General features: G+C 45.4%; 1 protein-coding gene across 1 annotated transcript; it reads left to right on the top strand.

Moving 5' to 3' along the window:
• The first annotated feature begins 11,779 nt into the window (after positions 1 to 11,779).
• LOC129589509 (uncharacterized) lies at positions 11,780 to 13,948 on the top strand. The gene is made up of 2 exons (XM_055484299.1): positions 11,780 to 12,207; positions 12,951 to 13,948. The coding sequence occupies exons 1-2, from the start codon at positions 11,889 to 11,891 to the stop codon at positions 13,556 to 13,558; spliced, it is 927 nt and encodes a 308-aa protein (XP_055340274.1). The 5' UTR covers positions 11,780 to 11,888; the 3' UTR covers positions 13,559 to 13,948.
• Positions 13,949 to 22,010: the final 8,062 nt, after the last annotated feature.

Consider the following 22,010-nt stretch of genomic DNA (forward strand, 5'->3'; position numbering starts at 1 on the left):
TAAGCCCTCACCCACTTATAAGTGTGTGAGTAATTACTTTCTTGCCAGGCTATCACAGTAATCCCACCTATAAGAATACATCGCATAAGATGAGCTATGATAATTTTCAGGAATTTTTTGAAAATTCGCTAACGACTTTGTGTTGTCAATTCTAATTACATATACATGTAACTGTTAATTATTCTCATTTAAATCCGCACTACTAGTACTGCCCCGCACATGAATTCTTATTCCTCGCATTAGCTGCAGGAACGATGGAGATCATGGCGTCAGACTAAGAAAAATATTTGGTTAACTTACTGCATTTTTTTAGCTTGAAGAAGCAGCACCCTAGTGTACTTATCAAACACTGCCGTTACAGTATCAATGTACAGCTCATGGGGAATAATATTTCCGAAAATAATGACCAAAAGCCAACGAAAGATTAGCTGCAATTCGAGCTTCTGTAAAGCTATGGAAAGTTACGTAATTTCAGCGATTTTTGGATCAGCGATTTATTGTGGCGCTGGTTCACCATTCGCTTTATTCAATGGGATCCTGTTGTTCAGTCGCCCAATCCGTCTACCGCGCCTACAGTTAATTATGCTACTACTACATTGGAAGTCACACGCAAAGGAGCCCCAGCCGGTCAAAGAGAGATCAAAGCTCCTCCGTATATTCCTAATCGGTCAGCATTCGGTTTTGATATTGATCCGAAGAAGACCCGTGCAACAGCGACGACCGCTCCCTAATCTGTATTTCAACGTTATCCGGCAACTGTTCCGATGTTGCTTCCCTCGGAAGGCTGTTACCTCACCGATGCCACCGTAGAACTATCTGTAATACGCTGTATATAGGCAGTCCAGATTATTTTTAGGCGCTACGGCCAAAATTTTTCTCTATACGTTTTTTCTGGTGTTTGTGCGTTTACTGCGCCTGGTTCAAAATGCATTAGGTGGAAACGCTGCAGTACTTTGAGTTATGCATATGACCATATCTGTGCATACCTGCCGAAATAGAGCTTCAGGTAGCTGCCAATATGTGGAGATTATCAGAGCTGGATACCGGTCTTGATTTCAAATTTAGACATGTTAAATGTTTGACAGGTAGTTCCTACTTGTTCGTTCGTTTGGGAGATACAAACGTTTTTTACCACACACGATTACCTCGTTTGCGGAATCGGAGATCATTAAATAACTGGTTTGGGTTTTTCAAATGGCTTCTAAGCAGCATGTTGATTTGCAAGCAATCAAAGAGTATCTAGAGACTCAGAAGTATCCGGCAGGAGTAACGACGAAAAATCAGAAATGAGTTTTCCGCAGACGCTCCGATGGATTTCATGTGGGCCAGAACAAACTGTACCGCAAGAAATCGAGCGGAAAGGTTGTTGAAGGTGCCACTCAGAGTGCTCCAGACGTAATTGTTGTTTTATGCCCTGAAGAAGCAAAAAAGCTAGTGACTGGGTTGCACAGGTAAAATACAGCTTTTAAAGCTTCTCCTTCCAAATTGTCTTTCTGCTCTCATTAGAAAGGTTCGAAAGAACTAGAGATTTCACGGAATCAGTTAGAAATATTACTTGTATTTAATTACGGGAAGCAAAGTTTATGCGCGCATCTCATACGATTGAGGCTTTTTCATATTCTAACGACGGGTATCTTTTGGCTCCCTGACTACCTTTTACTTTGTCTGAAGTTGCCATTCCCTAGCCTGTTTTTAAATGAGAATTAATTTTTCTGCGGCAAGTCATGAGTTTATCTTGCAGTACACTTGGTCACGCTCGTCGAGATGCACTGGAGGCATCTGTCAACCGGTTGTATTACTGGAATGGAATACGTCAGACGATAGACGAAGTGGTAATACCACTTGGCACAAAATATTAAAACAACCTGATTGCAGCTGCCTAACTGAACATGCATATTTTAGACAAATTCATGTTCAATCTGCAACGAACAAGGGAAAGGTTTAGACGCCGTGAAGGAGCCTTTGGCCTCCACAGCTGTACCCGGCCGACCATGGGCACTTATCGGATACGATCTGATTGAACTGCCGAAAACGAAGCAAGGGAACGTTTACGTGTTGACCGTCGTGGACTATTTCACGAAGTTCAGGATGGCTTTCCCGATTCCGGATAAAAAGGCCGAAACCATCGTAGAAAAGCTCTACCACGTGTACTCTCTTTCTGGGATTCCCGAGAATATAATTTCCGACAACGGTAGGTGCTCACTGAACGGCGAAACGATATTAAATGATCAGCAATCAACAAAATCTCGCTTCTATTAATTTTAAGTGAGATCAGATAATTTAAAATCTATTCCGTTAACTTGCTTGAAATTTCGAATAATAGTAGGTAAAAATAACCGCAAATTATTGAGATGGATATTGTGTTTGCTAGCTCCGCTTAACGCGAGCCTTTTTTAGGCACGGAGTTCAAGAACGATCCCAACAGGAATATGGAAAAAATGTTAGGCATTCGACACCGTTATGCAAAACCGCGCCATCCACGCACATGCGGTCAGATAGAACAGGTCAACAAACAGCTGAAAACGTAAGTATGACTGGTCGCGCATTCGCCAGAAACGTACGGATACACATTGAGACTGATATTAACAGTTGCGTAATCTTGTTTACTGCCGAGCACCATGAAAGATCAGGTTAACTAACTGGCGATTACTGACCACTTGACAGCCGCACACACGCTTATAGCAGTCCCTGTAAAAAATTGGTAAAGCGATACTTTCGCGAGTGCTTTTTATGAAACTAACAACCATGCCAAGTGGTACTCGTAACACGTTCGCAAAAAGGTTTTGCGCGATTAGACCAGGATAAACCCGAAAACAAATTGTTTATCCCATAGACATGTATGTTATAGCGAACCTGCGGAAGAACGTTGTTGCCCATCGCACAGACGCAGCACCTCGACCATAGATACTTTATGGATAAAACGTTGATCACATTAACCAATTTATAAGTTGCGATGGAAATATTTTAGGAGGTTGACAAGATAGAACTGCTGGTAAAATGGCCAAAAAGCCTAGCAAAGCAGTAGGAAGAAAAAGTTACAGTTGCTGTTCGTGTTGTTAAAACGGAAGATATCGGGCTTATCGAGTTACTGAAGGTGTTTAAGTTGGCGTTCATACTTAACTTATGAGCTGTTTTCGACAATGGTCGTTTACAACATGTCGCGGTTGTACGGCGAGCTTGTAGAACAGGGCCACCTGCCCTTTGATAATGTCCGCTGTCACACAGAAGGTGGTGGTGCGAATAGCTAGAAGGCGGCAAAAGGGATGAGAAAAGCCAAAAGGTGGTGTAAGGTGGTGGGAATAGCCACACCCAAAAATATAATGCACTTTAGTTCTTAAAGGGTAACGTGGCTGCAATTTTTGAGAAGAAGCTTTCGATTTTTTCTTGACAGAGCTGTAACATTAAGTCGCTGTTCTCTTCTTCTACATGTTATCTTCGGTTACCGAAATTAGTCTGTAATCCAGGCTTTACACCAACATCGCCTTTTCCTTATGCGAAAATAGGGCTTGTGCGCGCTGTTGAGTGCAAGATCGTGTGTACAGAACGTTTCGTCAGTTCACGTTGGGAGATTTCCTCGTGCTCATGCATGTAAAATAGCCATTGCTAGAAGTACCTGATAACAAGCTTGAATAATTTTGAAATTTTCTTAGTGACCTAACACAATACACCCTGGAGCGTGGCGGTGAATGGGATAAATGGGTGGATGCTGCAGTATTTGCTGCTAATGCAACAGTCCAAAGCACGACTAATTTCCCACCATTTCGCGTCATGTTTGGGCGTGACCCTAAACTGCCAGACAGTTGCACCTACGATGGTGATGGTTCTGAGTCTGATGTTGACTGTCGCGAGTTTGATGAAGAGGATCCATTTTCCGATGCTATGCGCGACGACTTTACGCATTTACGTCAGGCTGACGAGAAAACCTTATTCGCAAAAGTTGCAGAGAACATTGGATTCGGTCAAGCCCGTCAGCAGCGGAAATATATGAACGCAACCAAGAAAGGTCGCGATATGGAGATGGGACTGCAGGTGTGGGTGCGAAGCGCTATGGCACCGAAAGGGTCCTTAAAATCCAAGCAGTTTGGCAAAGCAAAGTACACGGGCCCTTCGAAATTGTCGGGATCCAGCGAAAGGTCACGAGTTGAAAGTCCGTTCGGATGAATTTAGTGCCCCGTTTCCGGTTAATATTCGAGACGTGAAAGCGGTGAAAACGAAACGACACACCGAAAAGGTCACTGGTTACCGATGCAAATCAGACGGCAGGTTCGTGCTCAACGATGACTCAGATTCCATATTTAAGTTTATGTAATTGCCAAATTTTCCGGGGTACGGATTCCGCTAAATTTTAACGTTTTAAATTGTGAATCTCGTTAGAAAATTGCGAACTATTTTAGAAACCAGACATTGTGGTCTGAGTTCATCTTGCAGTTGGAAGAAAAACGCATATGCATTACTCACTTCATGATTTCAGAAGCACGGGTCACGCCAGAATGTCCGCCGGCCATTCCGCGAAATACGAACGGCGCTTCTGGTGCGCATTCACCCGAACCAGGTGCAGCGCACCCCGTAACTGGAAAAAATGAAGTGCATTCCTTCAACAATGAAATTTCAGTTCTTTACGCCACTGATTACCAGTCCATGCTGAAAGGAATTCAAATTCTGCGGCCGCTTTTTACGGAATTATCCATTAGCCTTCTTGAGGCAAATTTGATGCTATTGGACACAGACAATCAAGGATTTGAGTCCCTAACCGGCGCATTGAAATTGCGTGATGTGTTGCCACGACTGAACGCCCTGGACATCAGCCAAAAAAGGAAACTTTTCTACACCGACCTTGCGGCACTTCCTTTGGTGGTATTGCAGTGCATTGAAATGGAAGCCTGGCACGCTATCAGAGACGCGCTGCGAATTTTCGAAAAACTAAGCTCCGAAAACGAAAAGAACGGTGAGAACTTTCACAACATACAATATAAGAACAACTACAAGCAACGTAACGGTCAACCGTGGACGTTTGCACTTCAACAGCTGCGCAACAGTGGCCGTGGGAATTGCATCGTTTGCTTCCCAACCGCAGCTGTTAGTTCGTAGTTTAGTAATGGTTGCGCTTCGACGTCGAAGCGCAACGCTTACGCGGACAAGTCAGCTGTAAACCCATCCCAGATTTTGTGATTACGAATCACAATGTTTGCTTGCTTACGCGCTGTTACGTCACATTTTTACGCGTTTTCCCGTTACCCGTTGCGCAACGGTTACCCAGATGTAATTGACCTCCACCATTGTATGTTATAATTAGAAATCGCCATACAGAATACGCTTTATGTTTCCTATTTTCTTTTATAGAGAGAGATATGGATAGAGCAATCGTCTGGTTTGCCATCACGGAACCAGTGAAACTGGTGTTGACCTATGAAGACTGGATATCTATCTACTACACTGCCGAATGGCTTACGGATGTAACAATCTTTGCCGCCCAGATTTTATTAAGAAAACAGTATCCAGATATTAATGGACTAGAAAATCCGGTTCAATACAGCATTCCGCGTGCGAACAAGGGAGATGCTTTTGAAGGAAACGGTGATGGGGCTGCGAAGAAAAAAAGAACGGAGCAGCGATAACAACTTTCGGAAATCTCAAATCATTTTCACCCAAGGAAATCACTGGATATTCGTGACCAACTACCATGATAAAGAAGCAAATGAAGTGATGGTTTATGACAGCCTCACTCCGCGCCTGGATTTTGTCCTCGACCAAGAAATCGCATCCATTTTCAGATTTCAATTTTGTGACTCCATAAGGATTTGCTATCCTCCCATGATACATCAGGAACACGGGTGTGATTGTGGAGTATACGCCATCGCCTACCTTACTGAAAAGTGTTACGGTGGGGATCCGGAAAAGAAGCGATATATCAAAAGGTAAGTACCATCAGTTCCAGTTTCCAGTTTAGAAATTAGAGCCTACCTAGAATTACGTATATGGGGTAACCACATTCCAAATTTGGGAGTAAGAACCGTTTTCAATTTCAAAAACTTTTCGCTTTACTTAGGAAATGCGGAAACACTTGATTCAGTGTTTAAGAAATGGGCGCCTTACTCCCTTTCCGAGCGTGCCTGCAAACCTAAATGGTTCGTCTTTGACAAGAAATACGCTCTTGTACTGTGTTTGCCGAATGCCTGTCGGCTTCAACGGGAAATTATGTGGACCTGTGCAGAATGCAAGCGAGGCTACCACCAGTCTTGCGTGACCGCAAAGATGACAGATATCCACAGTCCAGCCGGCGAACTGGAAATGCCCAAATTGTGAAGGTGAAATACATCAAGTAGCGACATTGCATTAAAACATTTTATTCCGTTAAAGCTAAACAGGAAAACTTTGCATTTCAGACCAACCGGAAAACCTGAATTCAAATGACATCATTACCGCGAGCCAAGAAACAAGAATACAGAGAGTAGCCACGAGACGCCGGCTGAACCCAGCCACAACCGAGGATTAACTGTTTTGCACTAGAACAAACAGTTTGCTGTCTTGCGTTCTCACTCAGTCGAGCTTCCCAACGGATTAGAGCAATTTTTGTAACTGGCACTATAAATTGTGAAACCATCTACAGTCGGTCTTCAAGAAGAAAGCTAGTTTCGAAAAAACAATTACATTGACAAACAATCCCGCAGCATTGTCCCCATGTCGGACACCAGTAATTTCGTTCCGGCAATAATGTCCCCATGCCGAATACCAGTAATTTCGTTCCGGCAATCATGTCTCCATGCCGAATACCAGTAATTTCTTTCCGGCAATAATGTCCCCCATGCCGGATACCAGAAATTTTGTTCCGGCAATAATTTCCCCCATGCCGAATACCAGTAATTTCGTTCCGGCAATAATGTCCCATGCCGAATACCAGTAATTTCTTTCCGGCAATAATGTCCCCCATGCCGGATACCAGAAATTTTGTTCCGGCAATAATGTCCCCCATGCCGAATACCAGTAATTTCGTTCCGGCAATAATGTCCCCCATGCCGGATACCAGAAATTTTGTTCCGGCAATAATGTCCCCCATGCCGGATACCAGTAATTTCGTTCCGGCAATAATGTCCCCCATGCCGGATACTAGTAATTTTGTTCAGGCAATAATGTCCCCATGTCGGACACCAGTATTTTCTTTCCGGCAATAATGTCCCCATGCCGGACACTAGTAATTTCGTTCCGGCAATAATGTCCCCATGCCGGACACCGTATTTGTTCCGGCAATATGTCCCCATGCCGAATACCATAATTTCTTCCGGCAATAATGTCCCCATGCCGGATACCAGAATTCCGGCAATACCATGCCGAATACTAATTTCGTTCCGGCAATAATGTCCCCATGCCGGATACCAGTAATTTCGTTCCGGCAATAATGTCCCCCATGCCGGACACCATAAATTCGTTCCGGCAATAATGTCCCCCATGCCGGATACCAGTGTTTCGTTCCGGCAATAATGTCCCCATGCCGAATACCAGTAATTTCGTTCCGGCAATAATGTCCCCCATGCCGGATACTAAATTTCGTTCCGGCAATAATGTCCCCATGCCGGATACCAGTAATTTCGTTCCGGCAATGTCCCCATGCCGGACACCATAAATTCGTTCCGGCAATAATGTCCCCGCGGATGCCTGGTTTCGTTCCGGCAATAATGTCCCCATGCCGGATACTAGTAATTTTGTTCAGGCAATGTCCCTGATGTCGGACACCAGTATTTTCTTTCCGGCAATAATGTCCCCCATGCCGGACACTAAATTCGTTCCGGCAATAATGTCCCCATGCCGGATACCCGTAATTTCGTTCCGGCAATAATGTCCCCATGCCGAATACCAGAATTTTGTTCCGGCAATAATTTCCCCATGCCGAATACCAGTAATTTCGTTCCGGCAAATGTCTCCATGCCGAATACCAGTAATTTCTTTCCGGCAATAATGTCCCCATGCCGGATACCAATTCGTTCCGGCAATAATGTCCCCATGCCGAATACCATAAATTCGTTCCGGCAATAATGTCCCCATGCCGGATACCAGAATTCGTTCCGGCAATAATGTCCCCCATGCCGAATACCAGTAATTTCGTTCCGGCAATAATGTCCCCATGCCGACACCATAATTCGTTCCGGCAATAATGTCCCCCATGCCGGACACTAGTAATTTCGTTCCGGCAATAATGTCCCCATGCCGGACACTAGTAATTTCGTTCCGGCAATAATGTCCCCATGCCGGATACCAGTAATTTCGTTCCGGCAATAATGTCCCCATGCCGGATACTGTAATTTGTTCGGCAATAATGTCCCCATGTCGGACACCGTAATTTCGTTCCGGCAATAATGTCCCCATGCCGGACACTAGTAATTTCGTTCCGGCAATAATGTCCCCATGCCGGACACCGTACTTTCGTTCCGGCAATAATGTCCCCATGCCGAATACCAGTAATTTCGTTCCGGCAATAATGTCCCCATGCCGGACACCACTAAATTTCGTTCCGGCAATAATGTCCCCATGCCGAATACCGTAATTTCGTTCCGGCAATAATGTCCCCCATGCCGGACACCGAACGTTCCGGCAATAATGTCTATGCCGGATACGTCCCCCATGCCGGATACTATTAATTTTGTTCCGGGCAATAATGTCGATGTCGGACACCAGTATTTTCTTTCCGGCAATAATGTCCCCCATGCCGGACACTAGTAGACTTCGTTCCGGCAATAATGTCCCCCATGCCGGATACCGTAATTTCGTTCCGGCAATAATGTCCCCATGCCGGATACCAGTAATTTCTTTCCGGCAATATGTCCCATGCCGGATACCAGAAATTTTGTTCCGGCAATAATGTCCCCATGCCGGATACTGGTAATTTCGTTCCGGCAATAATGTCCCATGCCGAATACCAGAATTTCTTTCCGGCAATAAATGTCCATGCCGGATACCAAATTTTGTTCCGGCAATAATGTCCCCATGCCGAATACCAGTAATTTCGTTCCGGCAATAATGTCCCCATGCCGGATACCAGAATTTTGTTCCGGCAATAATGTCCCCCATGCCGGATACCGTAATTTCGTTCCGGCAATAATGTCCCCATGCCGAATACCAGTAATTTCTTTCCGGCAATAATGTCCCCATGCCGGACACTAGTAATTTCGTTCCGGCAATAATGTCCCCATGCCGGACACCAGTAATTTTGTTCCGGCAATAATGTCCCCCATGCCGGATACCAGTAATTTCGTTCCGGCAATAATGTCCCCCATGCCGGATACTAGTAATTTTGTTCAGGCAATAATGTCCCCGATGTCGGACACCAGTATTTTCTTTCCGGCAATAATGTCTCCCATGCCGGACACTAGTAATTTCGTTCCGGCAATAATGTCCCCCATGCCGAATACCAGTAATTTCGTTCCGGCAATAATGTCTCCATGCCGAATACCAGTAATTTCTTTCCGGCAATAATGTCCCCCATGCCGGATACCAGAAATTTTGTTCCGGCAATAATTTCCCCCATGCCGAATACCAGTAATTTCGTTCCGGCAATAATGTCTCCATGCCGAATACCAGTAATTTCTTTCCGGCAATAATGTCCCCCATGCCGGATACCAGAAATTTTGTTCCGGCAATAATGTCCCCCATGCCGAATACCAGTAATTTCGTTCCGGCAATCATGTCCCCATGCCGAATACCAGTAATTTCTTTCCGGCAATAATGTCCCCCATGCCGGACACTAGTAATTTCGTTCCGGCAATAATGTCCCCCGTGCCGGACACTAGTAATTTCGTTCCGGCAATAATTTCCCCCATGCCGGATACCAGTAATTTCGTTCCGGCAATAATGTCCCCCATGCCGGATACTAGTAATTTTGTTCAGGCAATAATGTCCCCGATGTCGGACACCAGTATTTTCTTTCCGGCAATAATGTCTCCCATGCCGGACACTAGTAATTTCGTTCCGGCAATAATGTCCCCCATGCCGGACACTAGTAATTTCGTTCCGTCAATAATGTCCCCCATGCCGGACACTAGTAATTTCGTTCCGGCAATAATGTCCCCCATGCCGGACACTAGTAATTTCGTTCCGGCAATAATGTCCCTTATGCCGGACACTAGTAATTTCGTTCCGACAATAATGTCCCCCATGCCGGATACCAGTAATTTTGTTCCGGCAATAATGTCCCCGATGTCGGACAATAGTATTTTCTTTCCGGCAATAATGTCCCCCATGCCGGATACCAGTAATTTCGTTCCGGCAATAATGTCCCCCATGCCGGACACTAGTAATTTCTTTCAGGCAATAATGTCCCTCATGCCGGATACCAGTAATTTCGTTCCAGCAATAATGTAACCCTTGTCGGACACCAGTAATTTCGTTCCGGCAATAATGTCCCCCATGCTTGACACCCGTAATTTCGTTTCGGCAATAATGACCCCCTTGCCGGAAACCTGTAAGTTCAGTTCTGCTGTAATGTCCTTAGGTGACCGATGTTCCTCAACTGTTTTGGACAGGTAACGCCGTGGTAACGCTGGTGGCACATTTTCAAAGGTCACCGATCGACCTGAAAATCAACTTTCCGTTGTAAGTCCCCCATGTTACCATTCTGGCCAAAGGGTTACCGTTTTGGAGATGGTGGCAGGGGGGACACGGCAAAAATGTCCGGGGGGACAGGGGGGACATTTTTGCCGGTCACAGTCGCCGATAATACCCAGTAAATTGCCGTATGAGCTGCGGATGTTGATTGCTGACTGTCTGCAGCGGGAACCTGTATTACGGCCACTGGCTGCTGACCTCTTAAGCAAACCTTTTTTGACGATGTCTAACGTGCCGCAATGGCCTGATGCGCGCCCGCAGCGAAATGCATGCAGCGTAGATTGAAAACTTCATTGCACCAGTTTACATTGCACTACGCGTACAACTAAACGTAGATGCGGTGTTCATAAGCGAAGCTGCAATAACAGATATTTACTGCGCGTTTGCAGTTTCTGAGTATTTTTTTCCTAATGATGCCATACTCTAATGCACGCAGCGTTATTAACGCAAATAACAAAAGTACCAATAGCGGCTGCACTAAACGAAAACTTTGGTTTTTGAGCACTCGGAAGCACATTTCTATATTGTTTTATGATCATTTTGGAGACAAGATATGATCAGTTATTTATCTGAAAATCATTTGCGCGCTCAACACCCGGTTGCCAAGACACAAAATAAAAGCGGGAAAAATGCTTGAGCGCGTCGTTGTGTACTTATCAATATTAATACTTAAGGTAGTAAGTAAGCAGACCTCTGCCGGTTTTAGGACTTTATAAAATGATACAAATGAAAGATTCGCGGGGAACGTCAACAACACGCACAAGTTAGTTTGCCTTTGCTCTTTCCTAACCACTCACAAAAACAGAACTACTTGCTTATCGTTACTGCGCGTTGATTAATACTGAGGACTAAAATTATTTCGGAAAGTGGCGACGCCATCGGTAATAATCGGCTGAAACGTTCTGAAACGGCTCAATTCTGTTACTTAATGCTCATCAGATTGTCGCTGGTTTCTGTTTACTCCTATCAGCTGCCTCTCCCTTCCGCTCTCAACCGGTTATCGTTGTGATATTATTATGATGAAATAATGATACAGTAACGCTGCAACAGTGATATAATCGGCTTAATAGAGGAAAGGAGGTTCGGTTATCAACAGAATAATCGTTATCGCTCTTTGTGGCGGTTATTAACTGAACAAACACGCGCTGCATTTTGTCCACACATTCGTATGGCGATCGGTAAAGGTTTGGCTGAAGATAAAACAAGCTGCTGTGGCAAACTGGCAATACTTACGCGTTCATTGAGCCGTGCACATTCAGTGTTGATTAGTCAGATAGTGTATAAACGACAGTATCATGGCCAGCGAAGCAGTTCCATTACCTCCGCAAATCCCGTATCGCTTAGCAGCAAAGCTTAGTCATAGCGAAAGAGCCGAGGTCTGGCTGGCTCACCGCACGGACGGAATTCGACCCGTAGAGATCGCCGTGAAAGAAGTCTATTTGGGTTCTAACCGGGAAATTGCCCACGTGCGGGCCAACTCGATGGACACCGATTTAAGGCATATCCTTAGTTTCGCTCATCCGAATCTGGTGCGTCATCTGGCACAGTACAATCCTCCGGAGGCCGAACCGAAGATTCTGCCGTATTACATCATCATTATGGAATATTGTTCCGGTAAATTGTCTTCGGTCTGTGTTGCGTGCTGATCGTTCGATTCGAATTTATGCTTTAACGCGGGCTTTTGCATCACCTCTGCTAATTATGCAGCGTGGAAATCTAATGAGGCTGAGTGCTAAGAGTTATATCATACGTCTCGGCAGCCATATTGCTTATACTAGGAAAGGGCACCTCTGTTGGCTAGCACTGAAAGACCGAAGCGAAGCAAACCAAATTTTATAAACGGTAGGAGGTGCATGTTTTTAAGTTTATATATTAATTTAAAATTTCCGAATTATTGTTTTTTGTGTTAAAAAAAACAGTTTTCAAAATTATTTTCTATTATAAATTTTATTCAAAATATGAAGGCATGACCGACGTGACCGACAAAAGTCCTGTTTATTTGAACATAGAGGACCTTTGCTTAGCTTCGATCGATAATAATAATTCAATTTTTGCTTTCATTAATCGTAATTTTATATTGAAAGCTAAATAAAACGCAGAAACAAAAATTATGGCTGCTTTAATCGACCGAAACATTAGGGTTTGACCAAACAAAACATTTTTACAATAACTTTTAGAATTTTTGAAATTTTGTAAGTCCTCCTAGTGCCAGAACGGATAATATTACGGCCGACATATTATTGATTCTGCGTTTTACTTAGCCTAAAACATAAAATTAGGAACAATGAAAACAAAAATCACATAATGACTTACTTAATGGTTATGATTACTCGGCTTATGGATAATTATTTTCTCAGGCGGCGATTTACATGAGGCGTCTCAATTCTACATTCCCGCGCCACTTATTCAGAATTGGACACGGCAGATTGTCGACGGTTTAGCCTATCTGCACGCCCTGCACTTTGTCCACAGTGAAATAACGGGTAAAAATATTCTGCTGAGCAGCACGGACTGGAACTCCTGCCAAATGAAGATTGCCAATCTGGACACCACTCAGCGTTTCCAAAGCAATATGGCTCTGGCGAAGGAGATGTCGAAGAGTGGATACGAGGGCGCCTTCACGTCACCTGAGGGGCTCGTGAGCGGTAATGTCAACCACAAGAGCGATATCTGGAGTTTGGGCTGTGTGCTGCTGGAGATGATCAGCGGATCGCCGCGCTTCGTCAAGGAAGTCGACGGGAAACAGGTGGAATCGCAAACGCACCTGATGGCCATGTACTACATCGGTACCGGCGGGTTGCCGAAAATACCGAAGCAACTGTCGCATGAATTGCGGGCGTTCGTCGTTTATTTTCTGAAACGCGATCCTGTATTACGGCCAATGGCAGCCGAACTCTCGTACACGAACTTTTTGACGCTGGATAATGTGTCGCAATGGCCTGACTCGCGCCCGCTGCGAAAGTGATGAAGATTAGACTAGCGACCAGCCTAATTCAGTTCTTAATAATATTCACACGCGTAATTAAGGTTACAAGCGGTGATAAAAAGAAGAATCGACATAACATGTACCTATTACCTAGATATTTAAAATAGCGTTAGCAAAGTTTCGGACAATTCTTCACTAGTATCACTACCCAGGTGCAAACAGCGTTATTAACGGAAACCGTTTGCCCCAGGGTATAAAGATTTAGACTGCACTTGATGAAACTTCCGTTGCGCGCTTTCCAGAACAGTGTTCTGCATTAATTCATATTACTTTGGCAGCCTGTGATCTCTACCCAGTTTTCTGAAAGAACATTTGTGCGCGCAACTTTCGGTTGATGTGTTATAAAATTAAAGAGGGCCAAAGTGCTACCGAATATTTAAGGTACTGGTTTTATCTGGTCTAGTGAAAGTTTTGTTGTAAGAAAATCGGCAAACCAATAGTACATATGTAACAAAAAAATTTTCGCTGGTTTCCGGTAGCTCCCATATTGAAATTGCCATTATGCCGTTCTCTACAGCCCTGAGTCAGTAATCACGGATGTGCCAGGAAAACATTACCAAGATGGGCCGCGCATATGTGCCATCTCCTAACCACAAGTTCGTTATAGTTTGCGGCAAGAATGCAAGTTCATAAGTTTGCGGTTCTTTCATTAACAGCTAAAAAAGCTGGAAACTCCTCATATAAGTGAGGCAATCGTTACAAACCGTACCGCAGACAGATTACGCTACATAAATACGAGTAACTGCTTAAAAACCACAAAAAAATTCAGTCAACACAACACGCAGGATCCCGTCCATTAATATATCCGTGGTGCGCCATTGTCATCTCGTCAATCTTCGACCAACCAAAATAGCCAAATGAGAAAAAAATGATGATTCTCGACAGTTTCTCCGGCTGTGCATCTTCTAGGCCGTCCACGCACCACTTCTTCCCGTGAAAATGCGTCGATGGACGCGGATCGGCCGATTGCGTAGAACACAGTGTCTGCAAGACAACCTTAGCACAATAGTTATCGACGCCAAACAAGAAGGTTGAGGTGGGAATTTACTGTTTTGCAGGCGTTGTTGCGGAACCATTGTGCATCACACCAGGTACTCCGTTGCAAATCGATTAGGTCCAAGAGGTCTTGCCACTCCCAAGTGGGCGGTGTCGGCAGCCCGGCCTCCAACGCATCCGACACTGCGCCATGGAAACCCGGACCCAGTGGTAGCCGCGCTCTCGGAAGAATCCGTATCTCCGTACGTCTCCGTTCGATCGTCGTACCCGTAGATGCAAGTTCATGCAACGGCAACACAGATATACAGCGCAATCGGTCAGATGCTCTGTATCACGCACCAAATTATCGCAAATGGCCAGGAAATCGTCCAGAAGATGAAGACGCCGCATTCCATCCGGGTGGAGCGATGCCGCAGCCGACTGATGCAAGGGACAACTACGATCAACGACATCGTGGTTAGGCTGCAGATTCAGTCGGAAACCAATCAGGTGCAGGCTGTGTAGCCGGATCCCGGAGTGCTGCTGCCCCACATAGCGAATCATGTGGTAGAGCAGCAGAACATGGTTGTCTTCGCGCCCATAGTTTATTTTGTAACTCCGCAGTGTCACCACCAGATGCTGCGTTCCCGGGTGCAGATGTTTGTACACCGTTGCCAAGTCCACGAATCGCGCCCTTTGCTCCATGAAGCTAGCGCTTTCTTGCGTCAGAATTCGACTACGGAGGGCTCCATCATCTGGTTCCACGCGGCACATACCACGAGCATCTTCATTTGTTGGACAGTGTCCAAGTATCCAGCCACAATTCCACCGGCAGCGGCATCTTGTCGTTGGCTGTCGCTGTCTGGCCGGATAAGTTTGATATTCTGGCCTGCTCTTCCTGCAGATAAGCGACGGCCTCCTGAAAATTGCACAATATGCAACGCAGTCCATTTGAAGCAAAACCAGATGGATTTGTTAGTACCAAAATCCGCTTGTCCATGTCATCATATCCAGAAGCGTCAAAAGGCATCACGTAGTCCAAGCGACCATCCACAAGGTCCATCACGGAGACTACATAACCATTGTAATCGTGGTCGTTTAGTCTCTTGATGAGTTCCTGTGCCTTTTCGGTGGAAAACGAGAGGAAACCATCGTCTAGCTTCTCAGTGCGTTTGACAATATCCCCGGGACAAATAAGACACTTCAGTGCAGCGTCATCATCGGACACACGATGCCAGGTTTTCGTCGCTGCCTGACGGAACACCATCCGACGCAGTATCAGTGCTTTGCCAACTGGATAGCGGATGCGTCGGAAGCTGAGAAAATCATTACACGTCACTCCGCTGCTCTTCTCTTGCCACTGCAACAAGGCCCCTCGGCAATCCCACTGCGCCTTGCCGCAGCCGAAACTGACAGTTACTCCCGCACCAGGACCTCCACGGGAATGTGGGAAGCTTGTTCAGAGTAAACATGAAGGGCGTCGTCTTCGGTCATCGATGTGCGCCAAAAGACGCTACCGAAGGGTACGAATTCCCGTCGTCGGTTGGGGCAGAGCAGATCGATGAAGAGACCGTTGTCCGACACGTCCACTACCCGCCCGTAGCGCATCATCCCGTCGTCTCCCAGAACTTCCACGCCGATACAGTTGAGCATGGCGGAATGGAACATTCAGCGGACCGCAAAATTCCGAATCACAGCGTGCACACTTGTTACGATCGTGGATTACGACCGTGGACACTGGATAGCGTGGATTGCATGGCTGTATGTATCTTTATGGTTTTGTTGGTGCCGAGTCTGAGCTGTATGGTTTATGATCATATTTGTGCGGGACATTTATGTCTTTATGGTGTTATGCATTTATATGCATGAGTGTTTGTGACCGATGGTCAAGTGGGAATGAGAGGAAGGCAGGATTAATCTGGCCTGCAGGAGCGGATGTGCAGTGGTCAGATTGGTGCGTGTGTTTTTATAGCTTTGTGGCTGTATGCGATATGAGCGTGTTGTGCGAGCATGCATACTGATGTGGTAGATAAGTTGATGCAACTGTGTGGAGACGGCACAGTTGTCGGGAGTGCAGCTGTCATGAAATAAAAGTTAAGCTTTTTCCCTGTGGTGTACGTTGTACGAGGTAGACGTAGTGCTGCAGGGTTTTAAGAATGGTGCCGAAACCGTGGATATTGTCCGGATATTGGGAGGATATCTGACAATATAACGGATGTGGAGGAAGAGGTCACTGTTGTGGGAACAGTGGGCCGCATTGTTGGAAATTAGTTTTTCATTGTTGCCGAAAATCGTGCTGTTTGACATTGTCGGCGTATTGGGATATATTCTGGCAATTGACGGACGATGCTGGGAAGGTTACCGCTTTGGATGTGGTGGACCGTGTTGTTATATATTGTTGGATATTGGGACAGTATCCGATAATGTAAGTGAAGGTCATTGTTGTGGAAACGGTGGACCGTATTGTGGGATATTGTTGGATATTAGGGTCTATCTGGCAGTATAACGGGTGAGGAGAAAAGATCACCGTTGTGGAAACGGTGGATCGTTTTGTGTAATATTTTCGGGATATTGGGATAATATCCGATATTATAGCAAAAGGTCACCGCTGTGGATACGGTGCACTGTGGATATTGTTGAGATATTGAGCATATATCTCTGACAAAATAATGGGCGACCAGGAAAAGGTCACCGCTGTGGGAGCAGCCGGTGCAAAGTATACCGTGAATGTGAATTCTCGCCAATTAGCGAAGGAGTTTACGAATCTGAAATTGGCCAGTGACACCAAGCCACCGTTGTTTAGTGGGGAAGCTAAAGAAGTGGTGGATGAATGGTGCAGGCAGTTTCAGCGTATTGGTAATGCGCTAGAGTGGACGGATGCTGTCTTGCTGAAGCAGGCGCCGATATACCTGCGTGAATTTGCAGCCAACTGGTACGACAGGGAGACCAGTGATGGAGCGAGGGTTCCATGGGCTGACTAGGCGGCATTTAAGAAGGCATTAATTGCTCGATTTCGTCCAAAGGATATGATTCAGCGTTACAAGCGTGAGATGAGACGCCGGAAACAATTGCCAGATGAAGACGTAAGTACGTACTTCAACGAGAAAGTTTCGAAGTGTTATCTTGTTAATCCGAAAATGGACGATGCGGATGTTATCGAACATTTGAAAGATGGATTACTGGAATCGTACTACGGCTATGTGGTGCTTTCTCAAGCGACCACGCCTACGGAGTTTTATGCTGATTTGGTGCTTGCACAGACTGCTGTGAAGCGCAATAAGCGTAAAGGAAATCAGTACGTCACTGGGCCGGTGCCGTGCAATGAGGAAGAATGGGAAGAAAGTGGGCATTGGGAAAATCGTAAAGAGAGTGACGACAGTGCTGACAGCGCGCGGGAGCGACAGGTTGGTGCTGTGGGTCATGACGATAGTGCTGATGAAAATAGCGACGACGCTGTTGAGGACAATAGCGTTGTGCGCAGTAGCGGTGCGGGCAGCACTGTGTATAATGCCGACGGCCGGGATGAGCCGGGTGGCAGTGGCCGAAGTGACAATGGTACATGGGGTCACCGTTTAAGGATGGCACAGCGTGGTATGAAGTCGTGCTACAAGTGTGGTAAAGTTGGACATTTGATGGCCAACTGCACGAACAGTAAGCCGCGGGTGGATTAAAAGAGGTGAAGGAAGATGTAGCGACCATGCACGAACAATAGTGGTCAGTTAATTGGGACAGTGTAGCCGGGTTGGCTAATGTGCCCATTGAATTGTATTCCGTGCAGTTAATTATGGATTCAGTGCATTATCGTGCTCCGGATGGCAGTGATCTTGAGGGTGCATTCAGATCAGCTGATCCATTCTTCGGGACGAAGAATCTAAGCGGAGGGTAATGTTACGATCGTGGATTACGACCGTGGACACTGGATAGCGTGGATTGCATGGCTGTATGTATCTTTATGGTTTTGTTGGTGCCGAGTCTGAGCTGTATGGTTTATGATCATATTTGTGCGGGACATTTATGTCTTTATGGTGTTATGCATTTATATGCATGAGTGTTTGTGACCGATGGTCAAGTGGGAATGAGAGGAAGGCAGGATTAATCTGGCCTGCAGGAGCGGATGTGCAGTGTCAGGAGATTGGTGCGTGTGTTTTTATAGCTTGTGGCTGTATATGAGCGTGTTGTGCGAGCATGCATATTGATGTGGTATATAAGTTGGAGAGTGCAGCTGTCATGAAATGTTAAGCTTTTTCCTGTGGTGTACGTTGTACGAGCTGGGCGTATGGGTTTTAAGACACTGCACAGCAATATGAGCGTGTTGTGCGAGCATGCATATTGATGTGGTATATAAGTTGGTGCAGCTGTGTGGAACGGCAGTTGTCGGGAGTACAGCGGCATGAAATAAAAGTTAAGCTTTTTCCCTGTGGTGTACGTTGTACGAGGAGTAGACGTAGTGCTGCAGGGTTTTAAGACACTGCACAGCAAATTGCAATGCAGGAGGGAGATTTTCAATAAGCGTAATCCACGGTCCGAACGAAATGGCAGGGTATTTTTATTTAAAAATCGTGACGCTCGTATTTTGTAGCAGGTACAATGCGAGCAAGAAAGAAAGCTACGGGTTTAGGGTATGCGTTGTAGCGAAGACAGCGAAAACCGGTTTGTTCAGCTAGTACGCGCACAGACAGCCACACTCATACGTGTGTAAGTGAATGCGAGCGGATTTACCTCACACACACACATGTGCGCGATCGATCGTTACAGCAAGGCAGCACTCCGCTTGCGCTTTTTGGCAGCACCGGAATGCGCTGTCTTCAGTCTATTTATAGTCACAACAGAGAGGCTGCATTGATCAACCAGCCTCAGCAGGCATAAAAGGCTGTTCGCTGGCTTTTTAACATAGACCGTAGCCTCCTCATTTAGTCAGATTGTACGAAGCGGATAAGCAATGGCGTCACTACGTGTTGTAAAAACCACCGAATAGCGTCAGCCGATACTTCTGGTGGCAGAGCCTATGGCTCCCATCCTAAATTTAAGCAATCGAGTATCGGCACCGAACCGATCGGCTGTGGGGCTGACTCAGCCGGTTAGCAAGATACAAGGAAACAGAGAGATCCCGCCAATACCGTGACTGTATGAAAGTGGAAGCACGCACAGGTCGTTATTCCGTCAAGCGCGTCCTGTTCGAGGAATTCGAACTTGACCGGTGTCATGTGCTGTAAGACTATAAGAAAACTTCTGAAAAGTGACCTAATTAGCCGTACTGGTTAACAAGCGCCGTACGAAGGGTTGAACGCCTCCCGTGGCGGGTGCCCATAGTACAGAGCCTTGGTAGAGAATCGGTTATCGCATCTGCAGACATTTTCTGCAGTTCGCATTGGTTTGTATGGTGATAACTGAAGTTCTTTATTCGGTTATTTGTGAATTTCCTTATCGAAACTATCTCGGTGATAACAAAATTCAATTTTCAAGAAGTCAAGCTGTTTTGTGAGAACTTGGACACAACTGGTTAGGTTCTGCTGTGCAGCATGACTGAGTCACAGTGTACAGCAAAGCACGACTATAAGGTCTACAATATTAACAACTTAATAACTTTGTATCAGGATGTTAATCCCAGCCCAGTTTCCAGAATTTTGTTGATCCTGTATCACGATCTCCAGGTTCGGCAGCAATCCAGCAAGTCGTAAGACCGCATTGAAGACAATCGTCGTAGCCTGTAAGTCGTCAGTGATGCCAGCTAGGGCCTGCTGGCTGCTAGGCGGATAATTTTTTTTAACTAATCACTAGTTATACTCTGCCCTCACCGACGGTCTTACCGCTTGTTGTATTGCTGCTGGATCCCGGAATACTGTTCTTGGAACATTTGAGATACTGATGTAAAAATTTTAGATCATTCAAAGGGATTCTGTACTAGTACGAGACTACGAGTACTGGCTGACGCTGCACAACCTAACCAGCGATATTTACAGATTTGACTTCGTGGTGGACGTAATATGATCACGTAACTTCTTCAAAATCCAGTTTTATTATTTTCAAAAATTAATAATTTCGACAATTCACTAAAGCTCTAGAAATGCAGAGTAAAGAACCACAGTTATTAGCATACAAACCCGTGCGAACTGCAGAAAATGTCTGCAGATGCGATAACCGATTTTCTACCAAGGCTCTGTACTATGGGCACCCGCCACGGGAGGCGTTCAACCCTTCGTACGGCGCTTGTTAACCAGTACGGCTAATTCACGGGCAGAAGATGTTGCAGTCTGCTCCCTGCCTGAATCTTAGTAGGTAACCTGAAACTCCATCTCAACTGTAAACAGCGAATATGAGGAATAGTGCAATCTGGTCAGGAGCACGATGAATCAAGAATCCCTAAGCAATTGTGCTGACACTCATAACATCCGGTCGTAGATGTGCGGGTCAAATAAGATGCAAGCTTACTGTGTTTACCACGCTATAATCCGTATTTAATTATGAACGTCGACTAACACAGAAATGACCTTATCTCATCAACTTACAATCACATTCACAACACATGGAAAGGTAAAAGCAATCAGTCTCAAGATCAGAAATCGTAAGACTGCGTGTAGAGGTGACAGGAAATTTATAGGCTAGCCGTTAATGCATCAAATACACTGCTCAGCCATTGACGGAGAGATCAGTACGATAGGAATAATTACCGTAATAATCTATCCTACCGACCTACTCAACGACAGAGTATGAGCTAATAATCTCAATGTGGCATAGCTAAGTCTACGAATCTACGCGAAGCAAGAACTGCATCTCCGACGATATTTTAATTAGAAACTCCGAAACTGCCAAAACTCGTAATGAGAGAACTGATCCAAAAGTACTGCCACTCACGGACTTATATAGACACGGCGCATCCGTGTAGAAATAACCAAAAGTAAATCCGAACACAAAAGAGAAACGTCGAGAAAGTAGAATGTACGAGTAAAGCCGTCACTTTACGTACTACATCGCTACCGTATGCTATATCACGTCACCCCCGCAAACGGCTCTTGGGGAACCCAACACAAAAAGAACAGAAAAGGAAAGCAAAAAACAGGAACAAAAACTAAATGAGTTCTCATGCTCACGACTGGGCAAAGGCGGGCATTCCATCCACCGTCCACAAACTGACTGATCCTCCTCCACGGGTGACTGAGTGAGATGTTGAATGAGGAGAGGATCCTTGACGGGATGGAGAATTGAGCGTAGGCAGAAAGACTGAATAGGATGGCAGAACGGCAGTCGGAGTAAAACAAACAGGAAAACGTCGGAACGAAACAAAGTTCATGTTTTTTCAGTGGCAAACATTAAATTAATGTAAATCGCCGATGAAAAACTAAATCGCCGACTAATGTAAATCGCCGGTGAAAAACTAAAGCAAAAAACATCCGCGATGAAAAATGAAAATAAAAGGAAACACCACTTTGAAAATTGCGAAACACAGTCAAACGCAAGT

Source organism: Paramacrobiotus metropolitanus, unplaced genomic scaffold (genome assembly GCF_019649055.1).
Source record: "Paramacrobiotus metropolitanus isolate TYO unplaced genomic scaffold, Prichtersi_v1.0 Parri_scaffold0000035, whole genome shotgun sequence".
Lineage (NCBI taxonomy): Eukaryota > Metazoa > Tardigrada > Eutardigrada > Parachela > Macrobiotidae > Paramacrobiotus > Paramacrobiotus metropolitanus.

What these genes read in the sequence shown, in the direction of transcription:
- LOC129589509 (XM_055484299.1), top strand. Translation starts at nt 11,889, where the DNA reads ATGGCCAGCGAAGCAGTTCCATTACCTCCGCAAATCCCGTATCGCTTA. An exon ending in CATTATGGAATATTGTTCCG is followed by an intron (nt 12,208 to 12,950) that starts GTAAATTGTCTT and finishes TTATTTTCTCAG; the next exon opens with GCGGCGATTTACATGAGGCG.